The sequence below is a fragment of the Neovison vison genome, chromosome 1, assembly GCF_020171115.1.
Source record: "Neovison vison isolate M4711 chromosome 1, ASM_NN_V1, whole genome shotgun sequence".
Lineage (NCBI taxonomy): Eukaryota > Metazoa > Chordata > Mammalia > Carnivora > Mustelidae > Neogale > Neogale vison.
The window spans coordinates 267,743,324-267,768,042 of NC_058091.1; the positions used below are offsets into that span (position 1 = coordinate 267,743,324).

Sequence of the window (24,719 nt, forward strand, 5' to 3'; positions counted from 1 at the left end):
ACTATGAAGTCTTTAGGATGCAGGGTTGTAAAATATAATTGTTCCACATTTGGCATTTTATGCCTCCCTAGAAAGAACCACTTGCTACCTACACCTCATCTATGCTCCTCCTTTCCATTTCAATTTACTCTAAAGTGGTCTTTAGCCATAATGAGAATGCCCCTTTCAACAGAAACATGTTTAATTATATCTATGCTAAATGTAAGTGACTCTTCTCAGTCATAGGGCTTCTGAGTAAAGAGCGCTTAAAGTGTGACACGAAAGGTTTCTAATGATCTGTGGTCAGCTCTCTTTTGAGTTCCTATTACCAGAAAAATGAAAAATTTGAGGAATGTCTCAGAGGATCGGAAACTAAACAGTCCTCAAGTATTATTTGGGTTTGTTTTACTCCTTCCCTCCCTGCCCTCATGATATGATTTTTTAGAATGCAAAGTCTGCCATTGTGGAATTTTCCATTAGGCTGAATAAACACCAAAGACATTGGGATAGAAAACTACCCTGCTCAGAAATCACCTCTCAGTTCAACTAGTATTTATCGTTTTGTACATCAGTCTCTGCAGGGAATGGGCTACAAGGAACTTCCAATCAGTTTTTCAGCTTGCGGGCGTTCCGATCAGCCGTGTCACCCAGACTTTCAGAAGGAAGCAGGGAAAGAGCTAGAACTTAGAGGCTAGTGAGCTGGGTATACTCTGCCAAATCTGGACCCTTTGGTAAACTCTGGAGTGAGGAGGCAAATGAAATGAATGCTGATTCCATTGATAGATGTTTATCGCCTCTAACCCGAGAGTGATCCTGCCACCCCACTCCATTTTATGTTGCTGGTATTTGGGGCCATTATATCTTGGATCTCCTGATAAAGCAAAGCATATTGACAATAAATGGGCGTCAGGCAAATGTGTGGGGACAGAAAGGTATTGTGCTTCTTTCTCAGGAATTGCCCAAGTCAACCTGACTTTGTAATTTAGCTTCTGTTTTCTTCTACGTCCTGCAAAACATTTCCCGCTTGAGGGAGCATAAAGCCAAGTACAAATTGTCCTCCCAAACTGCTGAAGTATCCCTGGGCCTTAATATTATAGGGGGTCTCCAGAGTCTTCAAAATCTGATTCAGAAATTTGGAAATTAATGTTGTGTTGGTAAAGGGGTATTCCACTGGCTTTATGAGTTGGTATATGTGCTGTGAATGAAGGAAAGTTCAGGCCATCTCCCCTGCTCATCTGGGTTTGAATTATTTGGAACACTGAATTGGGTTTATAAACAGATGCCGTATTGGACAGTTAGACAAACGTCCATTTCACCCTAGAAGGTTAGATGTGGCCAGTGCATATGAGCTTATTGCCTATACGTCTGAGGGCAGACATTGAGGAGAAGATTCACATAGAAGGGGAATAATCCCCAGAGTTTTCACCATCATGAACCCCAAAGAAAGATGAACTAGCCATATCTGCATATCAGACATGATATGCCTGGTTCTCAAGACTGTGAAAATACCTAAGTATTTCTAAGGGTCTAAGAGTACAGTTAATAAAAGGCTGATGTGCATCAAGACCAACCTCATGTTGTTAGCAGCCTATAACTTGAGATAATGTCTGTACCCAACATGATTCATTATATTAATCACAAAATTAAAATGTAAGCATAAGCCAACAGGAGTAAAAGAGCAAATTCATAAAAGAAAAAAAAAGTGGCATAAAAAACCCCCACAGAGATCAAGACTTGACCTTGGGGAATTTATATATTGTATTAAAAGGTCTGGAGCCAAATAGAACACCAAATTTAAGTCTTCTGCTTTTATAAACCAGGCCAAATATATGCCTTTGTCATTTCTTCATATAAATCAAGCTAGTACTTTTAAAAATCAGAAACTATCTCAGAATAAAATTTTCAACAAGGATTATCTCAAGGCCCATGGTCTACTGGACATTATGCTAGGGGCTTAGGGAAGGCGATCAGATACTCATGGCCTCAAAGGACCTACAGTCTAGTGGTGGAGAGTGAAGACTAACACAGTTAAAATCAGAGGAACATGAACCCACAGCATCAGCTGTTGTGCTGTGCTAGAGGGAACAGTCAGCACCATTTCTCAGAGGAATGAGAGAGATTAGAAGCTGGGTGAGGGTAGAGTTCCTTCTGTTAGAAGAGCATAATTCTCCAGAGCAAAGGCTGTGATGCCTAGCACCCGAGACTAAATCCCTGCTCAGCCAGTCGTCAGCCGTGTGGACGCAAGGAAAGTTGACCCTCCTTTCTGAGTCTTGGTTTCCTCCTCTGACACATGGTGGTATGAACAGCCCCTTAACAGGCTTTCTGTGAAGACTGGATGGGTTCATGTTCCACTTTCAATAAACAACAGTTATTTTTATCATTACTCAAACCACCAACACCACCTTCATTCTCAGGCTTTGGAGGATGAGGAGACATTGTGAATGGGCACGGTTTGATGTCAGCATTCCAAATAAAGAAAAGGTGAAAGGAGAGAAGGTCTGGAGATGGGAAAGAGCCAACATTTTGCTTCTAGGCTAGGGAGGACTAGCTAGACCAGAATAGAGAGCAGTTCTTCAGATGTGTAGGGAGAGGAGACTGGATAAAGATGGTAGGACCGGATGATAGGGAGAATCTTTTGTAACCCCATAGAACCCTGTGCCTTAATTCTGGGAGGATACTCTGCCTTGGAAAGTGCTAGAGAGCAATGTTGTTTTGTTGACTATGGGGCAACAGGAAGCTCAAAAATTATTTACCAATTGATGGAGTTGCAACATAGGAAGTAAAGATGAATCTTCCTTCTGAATTTGTAGTCCATTCAGCATCTTTATTATAAAGGCTCTGAAGCATAAGTAAAAACCCATAACAATTATGCTTTAACTGTTTGTCAGAGTTGAGTTTCCCCAGTGTTTCTGTAGACTCTCAATAGTTCATCCCCTTTTTTCTTTGCAGAACCCCATTCACATTATCATAAACTAATGGTCATAACAGGACAGGGGAAACCAGTTTTTAACTGTGAGAGAAAATAGATCAGTGAAAGTTGTTGTTTTTAAGGAATAAACATTTTTTGTTTCTTTAAGAGAGGAGATCCAAGGCCTTGAAAAGAAAAATAGTCTGAATAAGGATGTAGATTGGAAAACAAGCATTAGCTCTATAAGGAGACTCTGGGGCTTTTCAATATTTAGGATAGTAGTATTTGTCTTCTTTATTCCCTACTGGGTTTTTTTTTAATCCAAGGATAGGATTAATTATCTTAGAAGAATCTAATCTCTGCCTTCATCTTTTAAACTGCAAGCTGGGAGATGTTTTAAACATTATGAAAAGAAGAGAAAATCTCTCCTGACAAATAAATGCCTTGAAAAATTAGATATTAGTACTAGTCAAGTGCTCTTTCTTTTCAGAAATATTAAAATTGCACATTAGAATGGAAGGATCCTTATACTCTACTCCCTCCTAATGCCACAAAAAATAAGACTTTAGGAACAATTTCAGAGACAAAAGATTATATGAAACATCCAGTTCTTCCCCTTATGGGAAATTTCTTTCTTTCTTTCTTTTTTTTTTTTTTTAACATCTCAGGCTCAATCATTTCCTAATGTGAAATTACAGATTTTTCAAATTACCATATAAAACTGCGAAAAAATTACACTTGTGACCACAGAAGAGATAGCATACACTATCAATTTGATTTTAAAAGGCATACATCTTTTATACTACCTGTCATTTTTATAATGCCTTTTACAAATTTAATCAATACATTTTAACATTCTATATACTTTAAGTGCAATATACAATAAATATTCAAGTTTCATCTTAAACATGCTTTAGCCTTTAAATTGTTAAAACTGCAGTGCCCTTTCAATCTACTTACATAATGTCATAAAATATACATTTCAAGGTAAATGAAGTCAGCTACTTCAATTTAGTCCCTCAAACTGGTAGTAAATGAGAGGTTAACACTATGGTGCCAAACCCATTATTGAGTAAATTTAGCACCTTGGACAGCTCTGTAAAATCTTTATTGCTTTCCTGACCTGCTCGTCATGTTCTGTCTGTGTGTTCAGTGGCTCTCAACTCTGATTGAAAGGCAATATATTAGATCCCCAACACAAACACGCTTGGGGGCTAGTTCACTGGGAGCGTAATGACATGGAGGTGAGAGCAATTTTCTGGTCACCAAAATCCAAGCACCTTGCAGGTCCATTGCACTAACTCATAGAGGACCCAGAAATTTCCTTTCTTCTTCCTATTTGCAGAAATAACTAATAGAAGCTGAATCACACTGGCAAAGCTGAACCAAATGTGGGCTATTCCTTAAATCCTTATGTCGATTCTTCAGCAAAGGACATTTTAGTATGGGCAAGGTACCATTTAAGGAAATCACTTTCAGGACAAAAATCCAGGTTCACTCTCCATAAGACCACTGGTCTGAAATGATGTTGGGTTAATGACTCTCCTATGGCCATGTGCCTAGTGGGAAAGTGTGACCCAGCTCCTTGGGTAGAAGAAGGATGTAACTTTATGAAGCAGGACTTACATGTTTCATTTTCAAAGGATTGAAGGGTAATTAGAGCTCTCAATATTGCATAAGCAGAAAAAGAAGCAGTTGGATTGTGTCATTGGAAAACTTTGTCATCAAAAACATATGAGAGTAAAATGTATAGCATACACAAACAGTTGGAATTTTTTCAGGTTTATGAAAATTTCAAAGTTCTTAGAGTTTATTTTGAATTTCCTTCCTCCCTGCTTCTGTTTAATTAATTAAAATAAGCACTGTGCAGAGTCCTCGGTGATAGTATTCCAAGATTGAAATTCACAAGTGCAGTTTCCGACTGCACCTCATCTTGCTTGTGACAAACAGACTTGTTTTTTTTTTTTTCCTAAAATGAAAAGAAAGAAAAATACCTCCGCTGCCAAACCCAAACACTGGTATAAATATTTATTTGGAGAAATAAATGAATGTAGACACAGAGAAGTCAAATCTTTGTAAATAAACTAACTTGATCCTATTTTGTTTTAATCTTTCCTAAGAGCCAGAAAAAGCCATGAGGTTTTAGTGAAAGCAGCACAGGCCGAATTTGATATGGGGATAGGGTTTAGTGTGGCCATACTGTAGTAAATTATTAACTGCTGTGGTCAGACAATACTGCAAACAAAAAGTGGTAAATTATCTTGTAGCTTGCATTAAAAAAATAAAGAAATTATTTCAGATGTATTGATTCAAACTCCACTGATTATATAATGCTTTTGACTCCTTACATGAAAAATAACTGAACTGTTTTATAAATGGGGTCTAGCAACTTAAGGCAAGCATAAATGTTTATTGAGAAGAGAAAACCCCTCTATCTCATTTTTGAATTTAGGACATTATATATGTCATAGGTAGATACTGCAGTATGACAACTATTTTATCTTACATTATAGAAAATTTAAAATTGAAAAATGCTAATATGTATCTAAAAGCTTGTCATTTCAAGAGTTGTTCAAGGATTTTTGAAGAGGCTATGGTGACAGCAAAATGAATGTAATTATATCCCTATTTTATGATCAGAGTCTACAGTATATGAAAATTGAACTCCGTTGCTTCTCCATGTGGAAATCTACTGTGTAAAATATTTAAATTTAAACTTCTTTTTGAAACTTTACTCATGCCCCCTCCCAAAAAAATGTAAACATAACTTCTTACAAACCCCCTCTGGTCATCAGGCTTAACCTTTAGGTTTGCTTCTCTGATAAGCCTCCATTTCACAAGCTTAACTTTCCTCTTCATCTTCCAGTAGAAATTAATCTGCAGGAAGGGCAGAACAAAGAGGGAGCAACTTCTTTGGGTTGAAGACAAAAATTACCATCATACACACTTTTGTAGAGTGGGCTGTTTATTAGAAATAAGCATGCAGGCTAAATATGGAAGCCTACCTCGATGAAAAGAAGGAGTTTTTCTTCAACTGGAATGAAAAGCAGAGTGTATATCTAGGATAAGAGTGAATGAACAAATGGGGAAAATGACAAACAATCCTGAAATAGCAAAAGGTTGTTATAAAAGAAACAGACTCTGCCAGTCATGAAAAGTGGTGCAGGGGGAGCTTCCGGGGGCAGGAGACTCCTTTTGTAAGGGCCTCTGACCAGCGGCGCATTGCCTCAGAAATGTGGGTTTATTCCATCGCTCCCTTATATCCTGGCTCTGCCACACAAGGGAGATAAACAAAAGAAGTTTGATGCTACATGCTTCTAGTAGCCAAAGATTGATTGGAAATCCCTCGAAAATGACCCGTCTGATAAGGTCATGGTTCCTGGAATAAGCAATTAAGTACTAAATAAACACATCTTAGGGATTCATAACATGCACTGAATGACATCGATTGTAGTAATCTAGTAAATGACCTCGCAATTGTATTCAGCAATAAACGTATGAGTGCTTTATCGTGCCCATGGCAGACTATCGAGTGATGTATTTTATCTTGCAGTACCAATGATGCTCACCTTTTGACTCAATTAAGTGTGTGTGTGAACAGGGATAAATTGGTGATTTAACACCATTCTGGGGTTCCCCGAGCTAACGGCCTTGAAAGCAGTGTATTCGCCAAGTATGGCCAGAGGGAGCCAGAGCGCGATCTTGTGAAAAGGGAACAACAACGGGCCAGTCACTGGGAAGATTGCCTCTGCTTGTCTCTTGACAGGAAGTCATCCTCAAGCGGGCCGCGGATCTGGTGGAGGCGCTCTACGGAATGCCACACAATAACCAGGTGAGCGGCCCGGGGACTCGGGCCTGCGTGGACCTCCACGTTCCGTGGAGGAGCGCAGAGTCCTCAGTGCGTCGAGGAAGGGCCCAGAAAATGAAAGCCACTCGCATGAGTTCAGGGTCATCCCGACGTAACGTGTCAGGCTAATCGGTGCTTCTCTCCTGTTTTGTACCTCTTTTACGGCCTTTTCTGTGGAATCCTTTTCCTCAGGAGAAAAGGTACTCCATTTAAAGTGAATCTTCCGCGGGAGCGTGCTTCATAATTGAGGAAGAGAGTTACTGATGTTTTATTTTATTCCTCTCAGGTTTTCAAGCAAATTTAGGAGGAAAGGGGAAGGGGGGTGTTAATTTCTTCTCCTACAACGCATAATAAGACCTGAATATAATTGTCTGCTTCTATTCATGGAGCGAGTCCCCATATAGGATTCACATTGCTCTGGAAACAAGGAGTCTGAGCAATCATTCACTTTTTCTTTTGTGTCCCTTGAATCAGTGTCCAGGGGACAGAGTTCCATGAACAGTCAGGGACACAAGGAGTCATCTACAACCCAGGCTTAACTTTAGCAGGGAGAGGAGACGCCGCCTCTGCATGTGTGTGTGTGTGTGTGTGTGTGTGAGATGGGGGTAGGGGGTTCTGTGTGTTACTGGCCACGAAGGGAATCCCCACGCTGTCCTATGCAGTGAGGCAGTGTGGAAGGATGGCTAAGACAGTGGCCCTTCGAAGTCAGGCAAACAAGGTTATGCAGCCCAGCTGCGTCCTTAAGTGTGAGTGCTTCACGTCTCTCTGTGCCTCAGTTCCCCCATGTGCACTATGGGCCCAACGACGATGTCACTTGTCCCAGCTTTGCTTCAGGTTTGCTGAGAGGTGTGGAAGTTAACGCCCTGAGCACCAAGTCTGGCATAGAATAAACACTGGAAAGGATGGTTTTCCTGGGAGGAGGACCAGTCGTAGCTAAAGGGAATATTCCTTTTACTTTGCAGGAGATTATTCTGAAGAGAGCGGCTGACATCGCGGAGGCCCTGTACAGTGTCCCCCGCAACCACAGCCAGCTCCCGGCCCTCACCAACACCTCGGTCCATGCAGGGATGATGGGCGTCAACTCCTTCAGTGGACAGCTGGCTGTGAACGTCTCCGAGGCATCACAGGCCACCAACCAGGGTCAGGCACCTGCCCTCCTCCCTCTCCATGGCCCTGCCCCTTCCCAACCTCAGGCTTTGTCATATTCCCGTCCTGCCCCCAGACCCTGCCATTTATTTGGCACAAAACAGTTGTTATTTAAAAACGTCTTCTTTTCCCAAAGGGGGGATTCCTAGTTTGTATCAGACACTGCTGTGGAATCGGGGGGCTAGCTGTCACGCCCGGCAGTGTGCTCTCGGAGGCTGGGAAGGATGCGTGCACTTAGCCTCCTCTCCATTTGACTTTTCACCGTAAACCATGAATGACAGATCGCAAAGAGGGCTGGAATTAAAGTTCTGAGGGGCCAAAGCACATCATCCTCGCCCAGGGAATAGGATCCTGTTAACTCCAGGGTACATCTCTTAGATTGGGATTTATTTCTGCTCCAAAATGATAATTTATAGGCCCTGCATTGCCACTTCTCACGGCCCCGCTAAGTATTTATGATCTCCTAAGAAATGTGTGTTTTGCTCGCTTCCCATTTTAATCACAGAGCTAGCGCCACCAACCCACACCCATGAATCACCCGGCCCCTTCCCTCTGGGGCGCGGCGATGGGGCAAGAACCAGAGACCTTCCTGTCCCCGAGCCTTCCCGGACTGTCACCCTCATGCTCAGCTTTGTCCCCACCCCTCAGGTTTCACCCGCAACTCAAGCAGTGTGTCCCCACATGGGTACGTGCCGAGCACCACCCCGCAGCAGACCAACTATAACTCCGTCAGCACGAGCATGAACGGATACGGCACAGCCGCCATGTCCAATCTGGGCGGCTCCCCAACTTTCCTCAACGGCTCAGCTGCCAACTCACCCTATGCCAGTGAGTAGATCTGTGTGTCCTGCATTTCTGTGTGCTCTGTCTCCAAGGACTGGGCATCGTGTGGTGTGGCCCACCGTGCAGCTCTCCTCAGTCTGAGGACCCCCACCCAGGTGAAGCTAGGAAAGATGTCATTTGTCTCCTGCAGAAATCTCTGCCCCCCACCCCCTGCTCACCTTCCTCAACCCAAGGTCTCCCTTATTGTCAGAGCTTGGCTAAAACCCAAAGCAGCAGTAGGATGTCATCACCAGAAACCAAGTTTCAAGGTGGAATGGAGATGGGTTTGACCCTAGCTTCTCCCAGTTCCCAACTGGCAGCCTTCTGCAAGTACTCTCCTCTCCAAGCCTCAGTTTGCTCATCTGTATAATGGGGAGGGAACTAACACCCACCCCATACAGTTGTTGTGAGACTTTGAAAAAGTTATGCATGGAATGAGCTTGTCCTGATGCCTGATCCACAAGAGACGGAGTCAGGAAATCTCATCATCAGGATGAAGGAAGGAAGGATGGTAAGAGAAGCAGCTAGTGCAGCATCGGCACAAGCTAAGACTTAACATCTCTCCCTTTAGGAATAGAACTCCTTTGATGTTGTTGTTTTAATGCTTGGAATTTTTTCCCCTTTTTGCTTGATATGTACTAGGAAACAAACAACAGCAACAACAACAAAAACTTTATTTTTTCCAAAAAACTGGCAAGATGAAAAAAACACATACACATTTTTAAAAAATTTATGTCTGATTGTATGTACGTATTTATTTATTTATTTATTTAGGTTGTCTTGTCCTTGCCTTAAAAAAGCTTAGCTTCAAGAATTTCGGTACGAAGGTGAGGTTGCATCTAAAGGCATCTTTACATATAAAATGTCCCGGGTTTTGTCTGTATAATCTCTCCATCTCCCTCTGAGGATTTATACATAGATAACCAAGTTCATCTTAGACAGTGTGGGTAACTCTTCTGTTTTATAAAATGAGGCCGAACTCTTAGACATCTGTGGAATGATAGAAGATGTGTTGTTAAATGAAAGAATGCTCATGATTTTTTTTTTTAAAGAAGAGTCTTGGCTAAAAGAACCTAAAAACCATGCAGTCTCTGTTAGTGGAAATGTGGAGTGCTCTAATCTTTTGAAAGAGGAAAGATCATTCTTGGCCTTTGAGAGAGAGGTTATTTCTGAAAGCAACACTTAGGGCCTTTTACTTTCTTGGTGAATTTTTAACACTCAGTGTGTGCTAAATTTTATATTTCCACTTTATCTGTTCAGAATCAGCAGCTTTGTGAATGTTTAAAATTCCCCCAAATAATCTGCATACATCATGTCTGCCTGCTGGAACCAGTTTCAGGATTTTGATTCATTGAAAGATTGTTTCTCATGGATCTATCATTTCAGTGTTCTGCCATCTACTCAATCAGAAAATGTTTCCATCATGACCTGAAAATTAAAAGGTGGCATTCTTAATTAAATCAATAAACTAATTGCTATATGGTAGCAATTCAATTTAGGGGCTGGGATTGCTGTCTTCGCAAGCCCGTGCAGACGCCCAGCAACTTCAGCCTGAGATTGCATCTGTCAGACTGTGAAACTTCCAACATTTAATTTCCATTAATTGATTTCCTCAGTGCTCACAAATATAGTATTAAATTCTCAAATAGGCTCTCAGATGGGATGGTTTTATCTGCATAAATGCAAATAAAACAATAAACACAAAGCCCAGCTGATTTGAATTTTTGCCTCCATAATATTTAATTATTCATAAACCACTCATGTTGAAAAATTCCGAACAGAATAAAAAATAAAATAAGACATTGCGCTGGTGAACACACTTTGTGGTGTGGTGGCTGATAACTAATAATGTTATAACAAATGGAGCTGTTTGACTATATTTCACCCTTTCCTCTGCTAACCACCCCCCTCAAACTCCCCACCTCTAAATACACATAATGATCGCATTTGCCAACGAGATTAATTGCCTTCCTCAGTGAACCAGCAGGATTTCAAGTCTACGAATATTTAAAAATCAAACCTCCAGTGCAGGAGTTTTTGCAATTTAAATGGGTGTTATTATTGAGCGTATTTTCACATTTACAAATCCTAAGAGATGTATAAAAATGCTGGCCTCATTAAAAGAAAAAGTACCGTGTAGAACATGTTTGTGAAAACTCTGAGGATGGCGGCCTGGGGTTCTGCTCCGTCAAGCATCCAGCGCCTTTAGATTGTGTTAGTGCTGAGCGCTGATTCCACGGGGTCATTTCCCCCTGATGGCAGCTGCCGCCCAGACCCATTCTCCACTTCCCTCTTTCCACAGCCAGGAGGCCGAGGGAAGCCAGCCCCCTCCCCAGCAGTCTAGACCCCGGTGGCTCATGGGAAGGGGGCCTCTTCCCCTGGTGATTGGTTTCTTTTGCAGGGGAGTGTAGTGGAGAAGACACGGGATTTGGGTCTGGTTCCTAGCTTCACCACATTCCGGCTCTGGACCTCGGGTGGGCAGGGCACTGAACTATTTCTGAGTCTCACTTTGCTAGGCTTGCTCAGGTGTAAAAAGGATGTAATAGGTCCCCACTTGAGGTCACTTTGACAGTGACATAAGATGAAAAAGACATGAAGATTCCTGGGAATGATAAAGCAACATGTAATGTTTATTACATCATGGGAAAAATCATCCAGTGGCAGGAAGAACGTAGAATTTAAATAGAATGCTTGAAAATTTCTGGGCAGGATCCATACGTTTCCCGAGGAAATGGAGGAAATAGAAGGTGAGTGTATGAAAATACTGGTCTCGAGTGGAGAGGACTCACTGTGTGTGAAAGCTCTGTCTCCTGAAGCAACTATGAGATTATTAGCAACTAACAAAATAGGAATGGCCAGGCTGAAGGGACCGTGGTCGGTAGAGGACGTGCAGCCACAAAACTCATGTCTCCAAGCAACTAGGTTCTCCCCCTCCATGAATTGCCAAAATTCTCCCGTCATTGACAATCCACATCCCCACTCCTACTACACGGGGAGCCTTTACACAAGGCTCCTGTCCTACTGCTCGTTAATTCACAAACATTCATGTGCGGCTCCATGGGAGATAGAGAGTTTGGAACTTTGGCTTGTCGTTCTGCGGTATCCGCAAATATTGCCTGTGGCAATCTGTCTATCCACCTGGCCTCCTCCCCACCTAGATCTGTGTGTGTGAAGCATTCAGGCACAGTTGTGTCCTTCAGGAACTCGTAGCTTCACGGGCGGAACAGGGACACATACACACCGCCTTCTGCCAGTGCTTTAAGTTGGAATCCTGGCATCCCCTTCAACCTACCCTTCTTCCTCACACCTCTCATCCTATCACTGACGACACTGTCTCAGGCTGGCCTCCTCCTGTGCCTCATATTCCCAGCATCTTTGCTAGAGCCTTAGGCCCCTTTAGACCCCATCTGGAATGCTTCCTTTGACACCTCCCCCATGAAGACTTCCTTGGTTCTCTTCCCTGACTCTGCAGAGCTGCCATGATCATGTCCTGCTCAATGACAATGCCTTTGTCATTATTTTGTGCTACCTTATCCCTTATAAGAGCACTTTTGTTCCATGGCCTGGGAGCCCCAGTGCCTTGCACATTGCCCGGCATGTAGAAGACATAGAGGATCACCACCAACAAAAGGAAGCTCGTGCTGAGTACCAAGTGATGAAAGCAGATGAGATTCCAAGAGTTTAGGGAAGGCTCGTGCTGGCAGAGTGGCCCAAGCAGGGTAGCTAGGTGAAGGGCAGAGCTGAGCTGCCTCATCTCAGCACACCAGGAGAGACGCTGATTTCTCCTTTCCCATTGCCCCACCCAGTCGTGCCATCCAGCCCCACCATGGCCTCCTCCACAAGCCTCCCCTCCAACTGCAGCAGCTCCTCGGGCATCTTCTCCTTCTCACCAGCCAACATGGTCTCCGCGGTGAAACAGAAGAGTGCTTTTGCGCCAGTCGTCAGACCCCAGACCTCCCCGCCTCCCACCTGCACCAGCACCAATGGGAACAGCCTGCAAGGTAAGCCCCACCCAAGCCAATAGGATGCCCTGACTTCACCCTCCCAGGGCCTGAAGCAGATAGGTCACTGGTGCGAGGGATCAGCCTCAGGATGGCCTGCTTCTTTCTGCCCTCCTTTTGTTTGTTCCTCTGTGTTCACTCTCATTGGCCCCTGGCCCCTGGCCCCACACACACCCCTTCTCTGCTGGAGTTGTCTGAGCTGTCCTCTTCCCAACTCCAGCAATTCTGCTCAGGCCCAGGATTTGCTTAAGAATATTATTTCCACCTACTAATATCATCATTTCTCTTTTCTCCTCTTCCATTCCCTGTGGTCGCCATAATCAGACCAGTCTTTTGTGGACTCTAGCAAGTTCTCCACTGCAGGGTCTCTCCCGGGACTGGCCTTCTCCTGAAGTAGGTCACTCAACCTTCCCTTCCTGTTGCCTGTGTCAGAGTGAACGTGTGTGGGGCTGATTATGGGAAGTGGGTGAGCCATGGCCTGACCAAAACCCTGAGGTTAGAGCGTTGTAGACCAAAGGCCCCAAGACTGACGGCTGGGAACCAGAAACCCTATGTGGTTACCAGAGTATTCTGGTTCATGTTAAAATTGTTCAATTTTGGTCCCCATCATGGAGTATGGAAAATAAGAGTCACCAAGAATTGAGGTGACCTCTCTACTCATTGAGGAAAAAGAACCCCACCCTTTTAAAAACAGGGCTACTGCATCTCAAATTTTTCTCTTGTGTTAGCACTGTTGACCTGCACAAGCTCATTCATCTCTCACAGCAGGACTGTGTGCTCTGGGCTTTCGAAGCCCCTACTTTACAGATGAGAAAACTCAAGGTCAGGGAGGTTATGAAATTGTTTGACTTCCGGCAGTAGCGTGTGGCCGAAGCTGGCTTCAAACTCAGGCTCAAAACTTCATCTCCTCCTTCCGTCTCCCAAGCACGGCATTACTCTGAGGGGGTAAAAAAGATGCACCCACGATTCCCAAGGCAGCTGGCAGGGAAATAAGATCAATAGAATAATCAGCTACCATTTATTTAGCCCTGAACCGTGTGTCAGGTGCTGTGCTCAGCAGTGAGCATGTTTTCTCGTATTTAATCCCTACCACCTCCTGGTGAAATATGAGGACGTTATGATCTCCATTGTACAGATGATAACGCTCAAGGAGAGGAAATACCTGCCTATAGGCATTGCTCCTAAATGGGGAAGATGAATGTAAACCCCACAGGGTCTGTGCCCCAAGCCCGTAGCTCGGGGCTACACGGCTCCCCACAGTGCCTTCCTGCTGTGGTCATCATGCCACCCTCACTGATGGAGGTCAGCCACGGGAGGGGTCAGGAGGCCGGCATACACACCTGGCATCGCTCAGCCCTGTCTCTTATGTATATGTATGTTATGTCTTGTATGTTATATATGCATGTTATTTATGTTATTTACACAGAGCACACATGTACTCTGACTGGACGCTTTACTTGCTATAATCTTACATTAATTCTCCCAAAGACCCTAAGAAGTCAGTACCATTCCCTTTATAGAGATGGGTAAATTCAGGCCCAGTTTGCTCAGGGTCACATAGCTAGTACTGATAGAGCCAAAATTGAACCCAAACTGCATGATTCCGGAACCTGAGCTCCTAATGACTCTGACTTTCTGACTCCACTCAGGCTCAGCTAAACATTCTTCAGAAACCTGCTGGCAAATCTGGCCAGCACAGCCAAAGTCATGCCCGGAATAATATACTGGTGGCCCTCCCTTGAACAGCATTGGGAAAGCCATCTCAAAGGGCAGAGGAAGATAATCTGAGCTACATTTCAGGCAACAGTCCTCACAAGGGGTCACACCCACCGACACACAGGGGAGCCACCTATTCGTACACATCTCAGACGTTTTCAGCTGAAAATAATGCTTTGTCACTCTCAGTACACCTCTGGCTGGCCTACTCAGGATATAATGCTTAAGTGAATCTGACTCATAATGGGTTTAAATAAGGATAAAACCTATGGAAACAGAAATCTGCCATTCTTGAGCTGCCTATCACAACCTTTGTTAAGACATAGATTTCATATCAGAGTAAGATAGAAAGGGGCTTGGAATCAGCAACTGAGAGGTGGGGCTTGAGAAGCAAAGGCCCGCAGCTCTTCAGAGGTCTGCAGCCGGATCCCTGGCCTGCTGCGACTTAAGCAGGCAGCCCTTCTGCGAAGCCCTGCCTCTCTGCCTGCGTGTGCACCAAGGAGAGAGCAGGAAGGGCCTGAAAACAGAGACTCAGCCCAGACAGTAGAATGTCCTGGGTTTAGAGAACATCCGGTGGGGTGTGTGTGTGTGTGTGTGTGTGTGTGTGTGTGTGTGTGTATGCACGTGCATGAGCGTCTGTGTGCAGGTGTTCTTAAGTAATAACGAAATGGCTTCAAGACAGGGACTCATGCAAAATTTGTTCATTTGTCACCCAGGGCATTTCTAACCCAAGTCTGCACAGGTTCCAAAAGGACAGAGTCTGTTCCCCCACATTCTGCTTAGCAGCAGGTCGCCATCTCTCCATCACATCTCTCACACACAGCTGCACAGTGGGGAGAGTTCAAGGTGAAATTCAGGGACACGCTTTGTGCTGGATTTGCTGTCGTGGATGACATTGCCCTTACCTTCTGTTTGAGCATGTGTCCAGGAGAGTCTTTCTGCTGGTTTCTGTTTTTCCAATACCATCATGTACCAAACGGCTGTGGAGGGGTGTCAGGGGGGGAGGTTTGAATAGAGACATTAAAGTCGAATTAACTGACACCGTTTTCCTTGAAGCTGTCCTGTCTGTCTTCCTGCCACTCTCACCAGGCAGGGCCCACACACCTAGGATTGCCCCTTGGCCCTCTGTGTATCATCCCTGCTGCCCAGAGTGCACTATACAATTGCTTCTGGGGGGCTCCTGCCTGAGACCTTGGGGTTCCCCTGAAGAAAGGAACATTGGGACAAGGGGCTCCTAGACCTGCAGCTAAAGAATGACCTCATCATTAGTCTTCTACATTCTGCTTGTCTATGGAGAAAGTACATAGGAGGTTTATAGAACGGCGGGGTGCGGGGGGACCTCCTCCTTCTACGTCTCATTGTTACAGTGGTTTCGTTTGGACCCACCTAGTTCAGAACTGGGACCATTAAGACAGAGCAAGTGACAGAGGAAGAGTTGGTTAAGCAAATGGACTGTATAAACAAGATCAGAGGTGGCGCTTTTAGGCTGTTTGAGGGTTTTAAAGACCTGTGTACCTCCAGCTGCCCTTCTCCTGTTAGTACATCACTCTGTGTCTTTTTAGCCAGCTCCTTAAAGACCTTTTACACCAGGGGCCCCACCTTGGCCTCCTCTAGTGATTGCATGTACGTTTATTCCCCAACGAACACCCCATTGCAGTCTCACATGATGGTGATGGCATTGGTCACAAGCTACTAACATAGGAGGGCTTGTTCCCAGCCAGGCTTCTGCATCATCTCATTCCCAACCACCCTTGATGTAGGCTGCTTGCTGTCCCCATTCTATAGATGCAGATACTAAGCCTTCGAGCGAAGGTGGCTCAGCCAGGGTTACACAGCTAGCAAACTGGGAGAGCTTGGGCTTAAAACCCGGCGGACTGATACTATGTAAGGCCCTGTGCTCTACGGTCATACTGTCGTGAAGTCACTGGGTCAGGCCCTGGTAGACTTCAAAATCCTGGCCTTCAAATCTTTGCTGTGTTCAAGGAAACACAGCACCACAGCAAAGCAAACAGATCTGTCTGGGAGAGGCTGGGCACCTACCTGTGGAAGTTCAGAGGAGGGAAAGTTCAGGGAGAACTCAGAACAGCCTTATGGAGAAGGCTGCCATCGAGCTGGACCTTGGATGAAGGGCAAGGGGGATTCAGGCAGAGAGAGATGGGGAGAGAGGGCGTTTGAAGCAGAGGGTTGAAGATGATGGGAGCCACAGAGTCCCATGAGGTAATCAGCAAGCCATTAGGCATCTTGGGGCATGGAGGCCAAGGAGTGGGGATGAGGTTCAGTGAGGAGGTCCTTATGTGGAAGTCATAAATTCCGTTCTTTCCAGGTGTATTATAATTCACAATTTCTCCTGTGGTTCCAACTGGCTTTCTCTCCCAAAACCTTGGACAAATTACCACATGGCTGAGAATTTTTTTTTTAGGATAAAACAACTCTTATCTCAGCACTTCTGGAGTCTCACAGATAAGCTATTAAAAAATATAAATTCTGTGGTCAAACAAATGTAAAAACTGGTGCTTACTGAATCCCCGTCTTGGAGAGCCACAAGGCAGCTTAGTTTATTAAAAGCTCTGAGACAGACATCCTGCAGTTAAACAACAACAACAAAAAAAGAGTGTTCCATTGAGTTCTCTAAATTTATTCGCCCAGAGAACCCTTTTCTGAATGTTAAGACCAATTAACATCCCATGAAAAACTTTTGAAAATGTGGCTATATTTTGGATTTAAAAAGAAAATGCAGAGACATCTTCTTCCATTCCCATCTATGTAAAGTCAGTGATAAACCCTGATGCTGACTCCCCAGGTGTGTCTATTTTCATAGGTCAAAGACTTGAGTGACCCACTCTGCCCAGCCATTGTCCTGGAGACGTCCTCTCCCTTCTCCAAAGGCTTATGCCCCCTAGAGCATGGATTCTATGCAATTTCAGGCCTCAGAGGACTTCATTAATCAAGAGAGAGGCAGCCCCAAGGAGGCTGTCAGTATGCCATTGGACTCCCCCACTGTGTAGTGATTTTAAACCCTAGCCATGTCCTGGACAGTCCCTGCAATGAAAAATTAAAAACAAAAGACCAGAGTGATTTCACAGAAACTGTACCCACACACTCTTGTGTTTTGTTTTTTTTTTTCTCACCTTGTTGGAGCTCAGGTTGGCTGGCCCCACCCGACTCTAGATACCATGTAGTCCAGCGGCGATCTCATGGAGTTGTCTTTTCTCTGTGCACATGCTCAATTTGTGCAAGATCTCTCCCCCCACCCCCGCCCCATTCTGTTCCCGATTAGCTCATAATTCTTACACATATGGTGGTTTGAGGAAGACCACATTCCATCCTCTCACTCTAAACTCTCCCAGCTCTGCAAAACTTTTCATTTTGTCTTTGTTCTTATCAAAACGTGAAAACCATAATGCCAAATGCACGGCCTTTTGAACCAATAGTTTTCTGACCTCCTGTCAGAGAACGTAATCCCCCAGCTGCCGGGGAAAATGGCAGAGCCACCTTGGTCTTACGATGTCTTGTGATGTTTGGCATGTGCTGCTCTTTGAGAGTGTTGTGTCCTCATGGAAATCTTCATGGCCCCCACTTGGGCAAGTCAGTGTGCCAGCAGCATTTCTGGACCATTCCAAGCCTCAGACACCCATCCCTCTCACCCACATAAGTAATCTTGAGGATTGCAGCACAGATACAAGAAAAACAGCTCCTAAAAACCCAGGAGCTTCCCTGCAATCATGCAGGGGGATTACTTTATAAAAAGTCCTCTTTAGAGGTAGAGCAACTCAGACTCTGCAATCAAAATTCTTTTCCTAAAACTTATTTATCATTAAGTGTTCTGCATCTAGAGTTTAGGAAGTCACAGATGAGACTCAAGGAGCTGTGACCCCGATTTAATATGTGGAGTTTGGGGTGTAGGTACAAATGAGATCCCATGGTTTCCATTAGACTCTAAGAGAAGTCTGAGGGCCAACAAAGGCAAGGTAGGAAAGTGTGAGCAGACCAAAACTGCCCGCTGGGTACCCTCAGTTATGTCTGTTGGCTTGTTTTTAATTTTAATAATTTGCTAGGATGTATAAACTGGGCTCATTTGTATTTTAAAAAATTCACCTCTCCATCTTCTCCTGCAAGAATTCAGAAGAGCTGGTGGTTGTGAGCGGGCATTTCTGCACAGCAGTTTTGGGGGAGCCCCCTCCAGAGGAGGCTTGCTATGCCCTTGGCAGAGGCCCCTCCATCCCTATTGGTGCACTTTGCTCACTTATGTTCTCAGTCCGCGCTCCAGGGGCATTGGAATTTGGGACCCCTATATTCCAGATTAAGAAGCACTGTTAGCTATGGACTAGCACATCAGTTAGCTTTGCTTTATAACTTTTAATGGGGCCCAAGTGGAGGTTTAATTTAATTAATCAAGCACATGATTCAGGTACAATACACTGCTAGATTTTTTTTTCCCCCTGGCCATCCAGAATTAAAAAAACAATTTTTTTTTTCCTGGCCATCCAGAATTAAAAAACAAAAAAAACCCCTGATGTTGTCAGGGCCCAATTAATAAATGTTGGCCTGTCCCACTGACCAAATTAGCAGGAAGTTTGTCAGTTCTCTGTTTTGCATTCTGCGGATGCAGCCTGAGCTGCCTGGCTGGACCATGGGGGTTGCCCTTTAATGCCATGCTCACAAAGTGGGTTTGGGTGGAGGGCAAAACTAGGACTTGGTTCTCTTGCCAGAGCTTTGGAACTCCTGCAGAAAGGCCTGTCTTCCACAAGGGTGCCCTGGCCCACCTCAGACCTAGATGAAAGATCCTTAGGGAGGCAGAGCCATGCGGAGCTGTCCCTGTGCAGAGACCCCTTCCCCTCACCACTCAACTCCCTTGCCTCTGGGGTTGCAGCATTTTGAATTCTCCTCTTAAGGCTTGGGTTAAAAGTCTGAGCTCCTCGTTTTAGTCCGATCTAGGGCTCACTTGAATCTTAGGGGGACTGCTTTTCCAACTGATCCCAAATCTTTGGGGGTTTAAGTTGGTCTGCATTTGGCAAGAGACACTTCCTGTTTCTAAGAAAAATGGCTTATGAGGGCTTACGAAAAAGACTCCAGGAGCTTTTGGACTGCAAAACGGCTCTTGCAAAACAACATTTGGATGATTTACGTGTACATGAATCAGAAACATGTGGATTAAATTTCCCTGTGAATACAGATGGGTTTAAAAATTAACGGAAAAAGTGTTTGGCAAAATACATTTTTTTTAATTGAATTTAAAATGTTGGGGGTGGGGGAAGGGACACCGGAGGATGCCGGGCTCAGGGCCTCACCTAGCCTCCCTATGTGGGCAACAGGTTTGTGATAGTTGGGGTTTGCTTAAAAACAGGCACATTTTTCCAGACATGAGAGTTGGGACACGAAGAGGGCCACTTCCTAGTGTCAGTCATCACTGACAAGAACATCAGTTTAAATTTAGAATTAACAATGAGGAGAAAGCACAGACTTTCTCTCTCCTCTTTGGAAGCAAAGATGGCTGCCTCTTGCTATTAATGGACGCATCGCTCTTCATATAATTCAAATGCTATACTGTCTTAACTTTCTCACAGACATCCCTCCATTCCTCATGCTCATCATGTGAAGTATGCTGTGGGAGGTAATGCCTATTTGATAGAGAGGAAACACAGCCCAGAGACATCAAACAGCTACCATGAGGTCACACAGCTAGTTTAACAGCAGAAGGGATGGATTAAAAGTCATAGCAGCTAACCTCTATGTGGTCTTTACTGGGAACTGACTCTGGGCCAAGCACTTCACATAGGTTATTTTATTTAACTCTCCCAACAACCCTAAAAATGTCACTGCTCTTACAAACATCCTGAACTGCATTTTCTAGCTGAGGAGGCAGAGGCTCAAAGAAACAAGTAACTACCTAGAGGGGTGAGGGGGTGGGGAAGGGGGAGCAGCCTACTCAGAAAGCAGGAAAGCTGGAGGTAGAAGGCAGGCCTATCGGATTCTCTGCTTTTCTAAATACCACTGCGTGCGGCCTCCGAACTCAGAACACTTTGAAAGATTTTTTGATTACCCCAGGATCTTACCCCAGCTTTCCTAGGCTATAATTTTCTAGGAACATGGCCAGACCATTCCAGAATCTTGAGTGAAGCCATAGTATAGGGGACACCCTTCAGTTCCATGCAAACGTGCCTTCCCTCCCCTGCCTTCCCCAGCTTCATTTGCCCCCCAAATAAGGTCTACGGTGGCTGGCCCTTGCTTCTCCCGGACATGACGACTGACATCATTCAGCTTGCTGCCCCAGTACCCCGACTTGGTGCACACACAGAACACCGAGCCGTGGGTTTTTTTCTGTAGTTGGGTTGAACCAATTTCTTTTCTTTTTTCTTTTTTTTTTTCCAACTTTATATTATGGAAGTGAAGGGAGGGGGGGAAAAAGAGTGACAAATTGAAAATTCTCACTATTCTGCAAGGTTTGGGGCTGTAACTTTCCCAGCGGTATTCAAACTATGCAACTTTCCAGTTATGTTTCAAAATTGAAATCAGACTTGGAGGATGTTTAGCCTCTTCTGTTCTGTTAAAGACACATACACAGACTGATAGATTAGCATTCTTAATAAAGTACATGTACATTTTATAACAAAAACTTACTCCAGGGGAGATGGGAGCACATTTGTGACTAATATTCAACCAACATAATGGTGTGTGGGTGTTTTTTCCCATCTTCCCCCCCACCCCGCCCCCTCAGTGAGAAGTTTGGATGCAAAACCATTGATTTTTGTCTTCTCTTTCCACAGCGATATCTGGCATGATTGTTCCTCCCATGTGAAAGCATTGCCTTGAAGAATTTTATTAATGAAGAGGTTGGATTCTGCTACAGAGAGTAATCTGATACAAGTCCCCGAGTGGAACTTTTAACTCAGGCCTTTTTAAGAGGAATCACAGTAACTGCAGATTTTTAAACAAACAATATCACCGACCTTGCAAATACAGAAGTTGGAAGGAATCTGCAAGTGCAGAGTGTTGGTTAAAAATTGTACCTCCCAAGTATTGGGGGGGATATATTTATTCTGTGTTGTTGATAAAAGCAAATCCACTTTTTCTTTCTCTTTCTTTTTTTTTTTTTTAAAGCTTAACTCTGCAATCATTTGTCTTTTATAAACCGTAAAGCTGTATACAAGGGACACTATAAATAAGACTCCATGTTTTAATTTATGATGTTTTTAAAGCTGTGTAAAGGGAGAATGAAGTGGTGATATTTACAAAAAAGTCAAAAAAGAAAAAAAAGGAAAAAAAGAAAAAAAGAAAAAAAAAAAAAAAAGCTTGTATGGGACAGAATAGGAATGCCAGTTAGATTTTTTAGAAAACTAAGGGTCGGCTTTTGCGCCTTAAAGCATATCAAATGGTAGTTAGCTCAGACAGTGCATTTTCAATATCTAACTTAACATGCCATCCCTTAGCAGTGCAAGCTTATTTATCTCTTTTGTATTGTTGTCTTAAGTAACTGTGTAAATAAATGCAGCCTGGAAAGTTAAAAAGTGATGTAAGTGATCACATTTTCCCCTTCTACTCCAAAATCCAGTGCCTCTAGACAGATTGTTAAAACTGCATATTTAAACCCGATATCATTCTCTCTTTCACTTGTGTCAACTTCTTCTGAAGCCAATGGCCTCTCGAGAGCTTGATGGCACACCTACTGTGTGCGAATCTCCTAGGAGACTTCATGGAACAGGGTCCAGGCACAGAGTTCCACATTCTGCCCTCCAGTTACCAAGCCAAAATCCCACTTTCACGCCGCCATTTGCAAGTTGTAGAGTGTACTCATCCTAAATGCTGACTTCCTACCCATCCTCCCAAAGCGGACAAAAGCAACATGGCGGGAGGCTCAGATTTCCCATTTGAGATAACGCGCCTCTATCGGTGACCCTTACCGTTTGTAACAGAATAGATGAGAGCGACAGGTTAAGTGCTTTGGAATTAAGAGTAAAAGGAAAACTGGGAGAAAGGAGAAGAAGGTTGAGAGCTCCCACATGTAGTTTTCTGTTCTATGGAATTTTTTGCTCTCACCATCTGGGAAGTGTTCTTAAAAGTAAGAATAAATAGCAAAGAAGCAGCAAAGCTCTGAGGATGCATTTGCCTGATATTTTTTCCTTTGCTGTTGTGTTTTTGTATGTAGTTATAAATACTGTAGATTTTTTGTGATTTTTGCCAAAGTCGTTGTTCTATTTATACATTTTAATGTCTTAAGACAGTTTTTCAATATCACAAAAAGATTTTACTGCATATTTTGCAAAGAAAAAAAAAGCTCACTACCTGTAGCTTGCACATACTTGCAAAGTTAATTAAAAGGCTTTTTGTTTTAAAGGGGATTTTTGTAAAATATCCATATAAATAATGTATTTATCTTTGGAATTTGTACATTGCTTTCCCCTTCTTCCTTTTCCTCCCACTCCCAGTTTATTTTATTGTGTATGTTTGCTATGTGAAAAGTGCGTATTTGTTTGGTCACCTACAGTTGTATTAGCTGTTTCAATGTGATTTTTAAACATTTCATTTATAGTTATTTTTAGTTTTGTTTTAAACCATGCTTCAATTTTTTTTTTATTTCCACCCAAAAGCCATTGTTTATTTTTGTATTATTTGTAAGTTAAGAAGTTTTTTCCAATATATGGCAAAAAAAAAATAGTAGCATATTATTCTTGTAGCATTTAGTTCTGTAGATTTAAAAAAATGTATCCTTTGCTTTGGAAGCTTACAAAAAAAAAAAAAAAACAAAAAAACCCTAATGCTGTTTTACTCTATTAATATGCATGGAATCTCTCCCTTTGGAGTGACGCATTTTGTGCATTAAATTTGGGGGAGAAACTTCATAGAAATCAATGAACATACTTTCTTTCTTAAGTCTGCTTGTATATTTCCTCTGTCTTTCACATAAATATAAACCAGCAGATTGGATGCCTTAACAATGCAAATCATATTCATTTCACTTGTACATTGTAACTGTGCACCAGAACTGTCAGTCATCACTAACATTCTAAGAAAAAAGAAAAAGAAAAAAGAAAAAAAAAAAAAACAAAGAAATGGAAAAGCACAAAAGAACTGTTTTGTTACCTTAAGACAATGTAACTTTTTCTAGTAGAGCAAGAAATTTACAACAATGCTGCAACTGTGCATGCCCCCATATGGATTTTGCAATGGTTTTCACTAGACTGTCAGAGTGCGATTTTTATGGGTTGGGGCGGGTGGGGGAGGGGAGTTGTGGGAGGGAAGGGTGGGGAGGAAGGCTGATTTTTCAAGGTGAGAAATAATAATAATGATGATTAATAATAATTTAAAAAACTGGAAAATGTAAGCAAGGTGGACGCATTGCTTCTCGGTACTCAGAAAGGTTGTCTGAATTCGTGTGGTAAGCGCTGGCCTGAAGATGTATACAATTTAAAGCCATATTTTGTCTGGTGAGCCCCTTAACTGTTTGTGAAGGAATGGTCAGCCGGCGAGGAGTCCGGCTCAGACCCTGACAACAAACGCCACCCGTCTGTCAGCCATGTATAGTGGTTAGAACTTTTCTGGAAAGTCCAAAGAGCCTTTAAAATATGTAGAATTTGTGTTCTGTCGCCTCTATTTATATTGATTAGATGAAAAGATGTTCTGGCCCTCTGACCCTCTTTCTTCTACACAAAACTTCTACAAGTAAAAGATGTTCCCCTAAATACAGAATATGGCTTTAAGAAGAAAATGAAACAGAGAATTAAGATTTCAGTTTTGGGGGAAAAATACAGCTTCTGGATGACTGGATTGCCTGACATGCCCTGGCCTCACATTGTACTAGGATGCAGCTTAACAAAGTCATCTCTGAATCTACTAACCTTTCACCTTCTTATCAAACTTTTTGAATAGACACACACTGTACAGTTCAATTGTTAGAGAACCTAACTACTGTAGAGATTGTTATAATTTTTTTTTTTTGCAAAAATTCAAGCTGTAAAAACTTTTCAACTTTCACAATATTTAATTAAAGTTACTTCCTGTCTGTGATGGCAGCTTCGAGTTGTGTATTCATTTCAGAATTTCAGATGAGCCAAAGTCCAACATATGTAGAAGGTCTGTGTTTGCAATTACTCAGACCAGTGTTGACACCCAGAGAAAAGAAATCTGGGTAGTCCTGAGACACCCACTCTCTTTCTCTGTAAATCCTTGGGGATTTGCCAACCTGGGATGCAAACCGCACACGCACAGCGTACTGCTGCCCTCTGCCGGCAGCAGATGGATGCGCACCTGTGCGCACTGGCCCACAGAGGAGCCAAGAGCCCCAACCATTTCACCAGCCAAACAG

General features: G+C 43.3%; 1 protein-coding gene across 4 annotated transcripts in view; it reads left to right on the top strand.

Annotated features, from left to right (window-relative positions):
* The window catches only part of EBF1 (EBF transcription factor 1), a 384,990-nt gene extending 361,999 nt beyond the window's left edge, over positions 1 to 22,991 (top strand). For all 4 annotated transcript variants that reach the window (XM_044230428.1, XM_044230435.1, XM_044230443.1 and 1 more), the window contains exons 12-16: positions 6,654 to 6,719; positions 7,697 to 7,874; positions 8,529 to 8,708; positions 12,509 to 12,703; positions 21,184 to 22,991. In XM_044230428.1, the coding sequence (XP_044086363.1) occupies positions 6,654 to 6,719; positions 7,697 to 7,874; positions 8,529 to 8,708; positions 12,509 to 12,703; positions 21,184 to 21,215 (651 nt within the window). In that variant the 3' untranslated portion in view covers positions 21,216 to 22,991. The remainder of the gene's footprint in view (positions 1 to 6,653; positions 6,720 to 7,696; positions 7,875 to 8,528; positions 8,709 to 12,508; positions 12,704 to 21,183) is intronic.
* Positions 22,992 to 24,719: the final 1,728 nt, after the last annotated feature.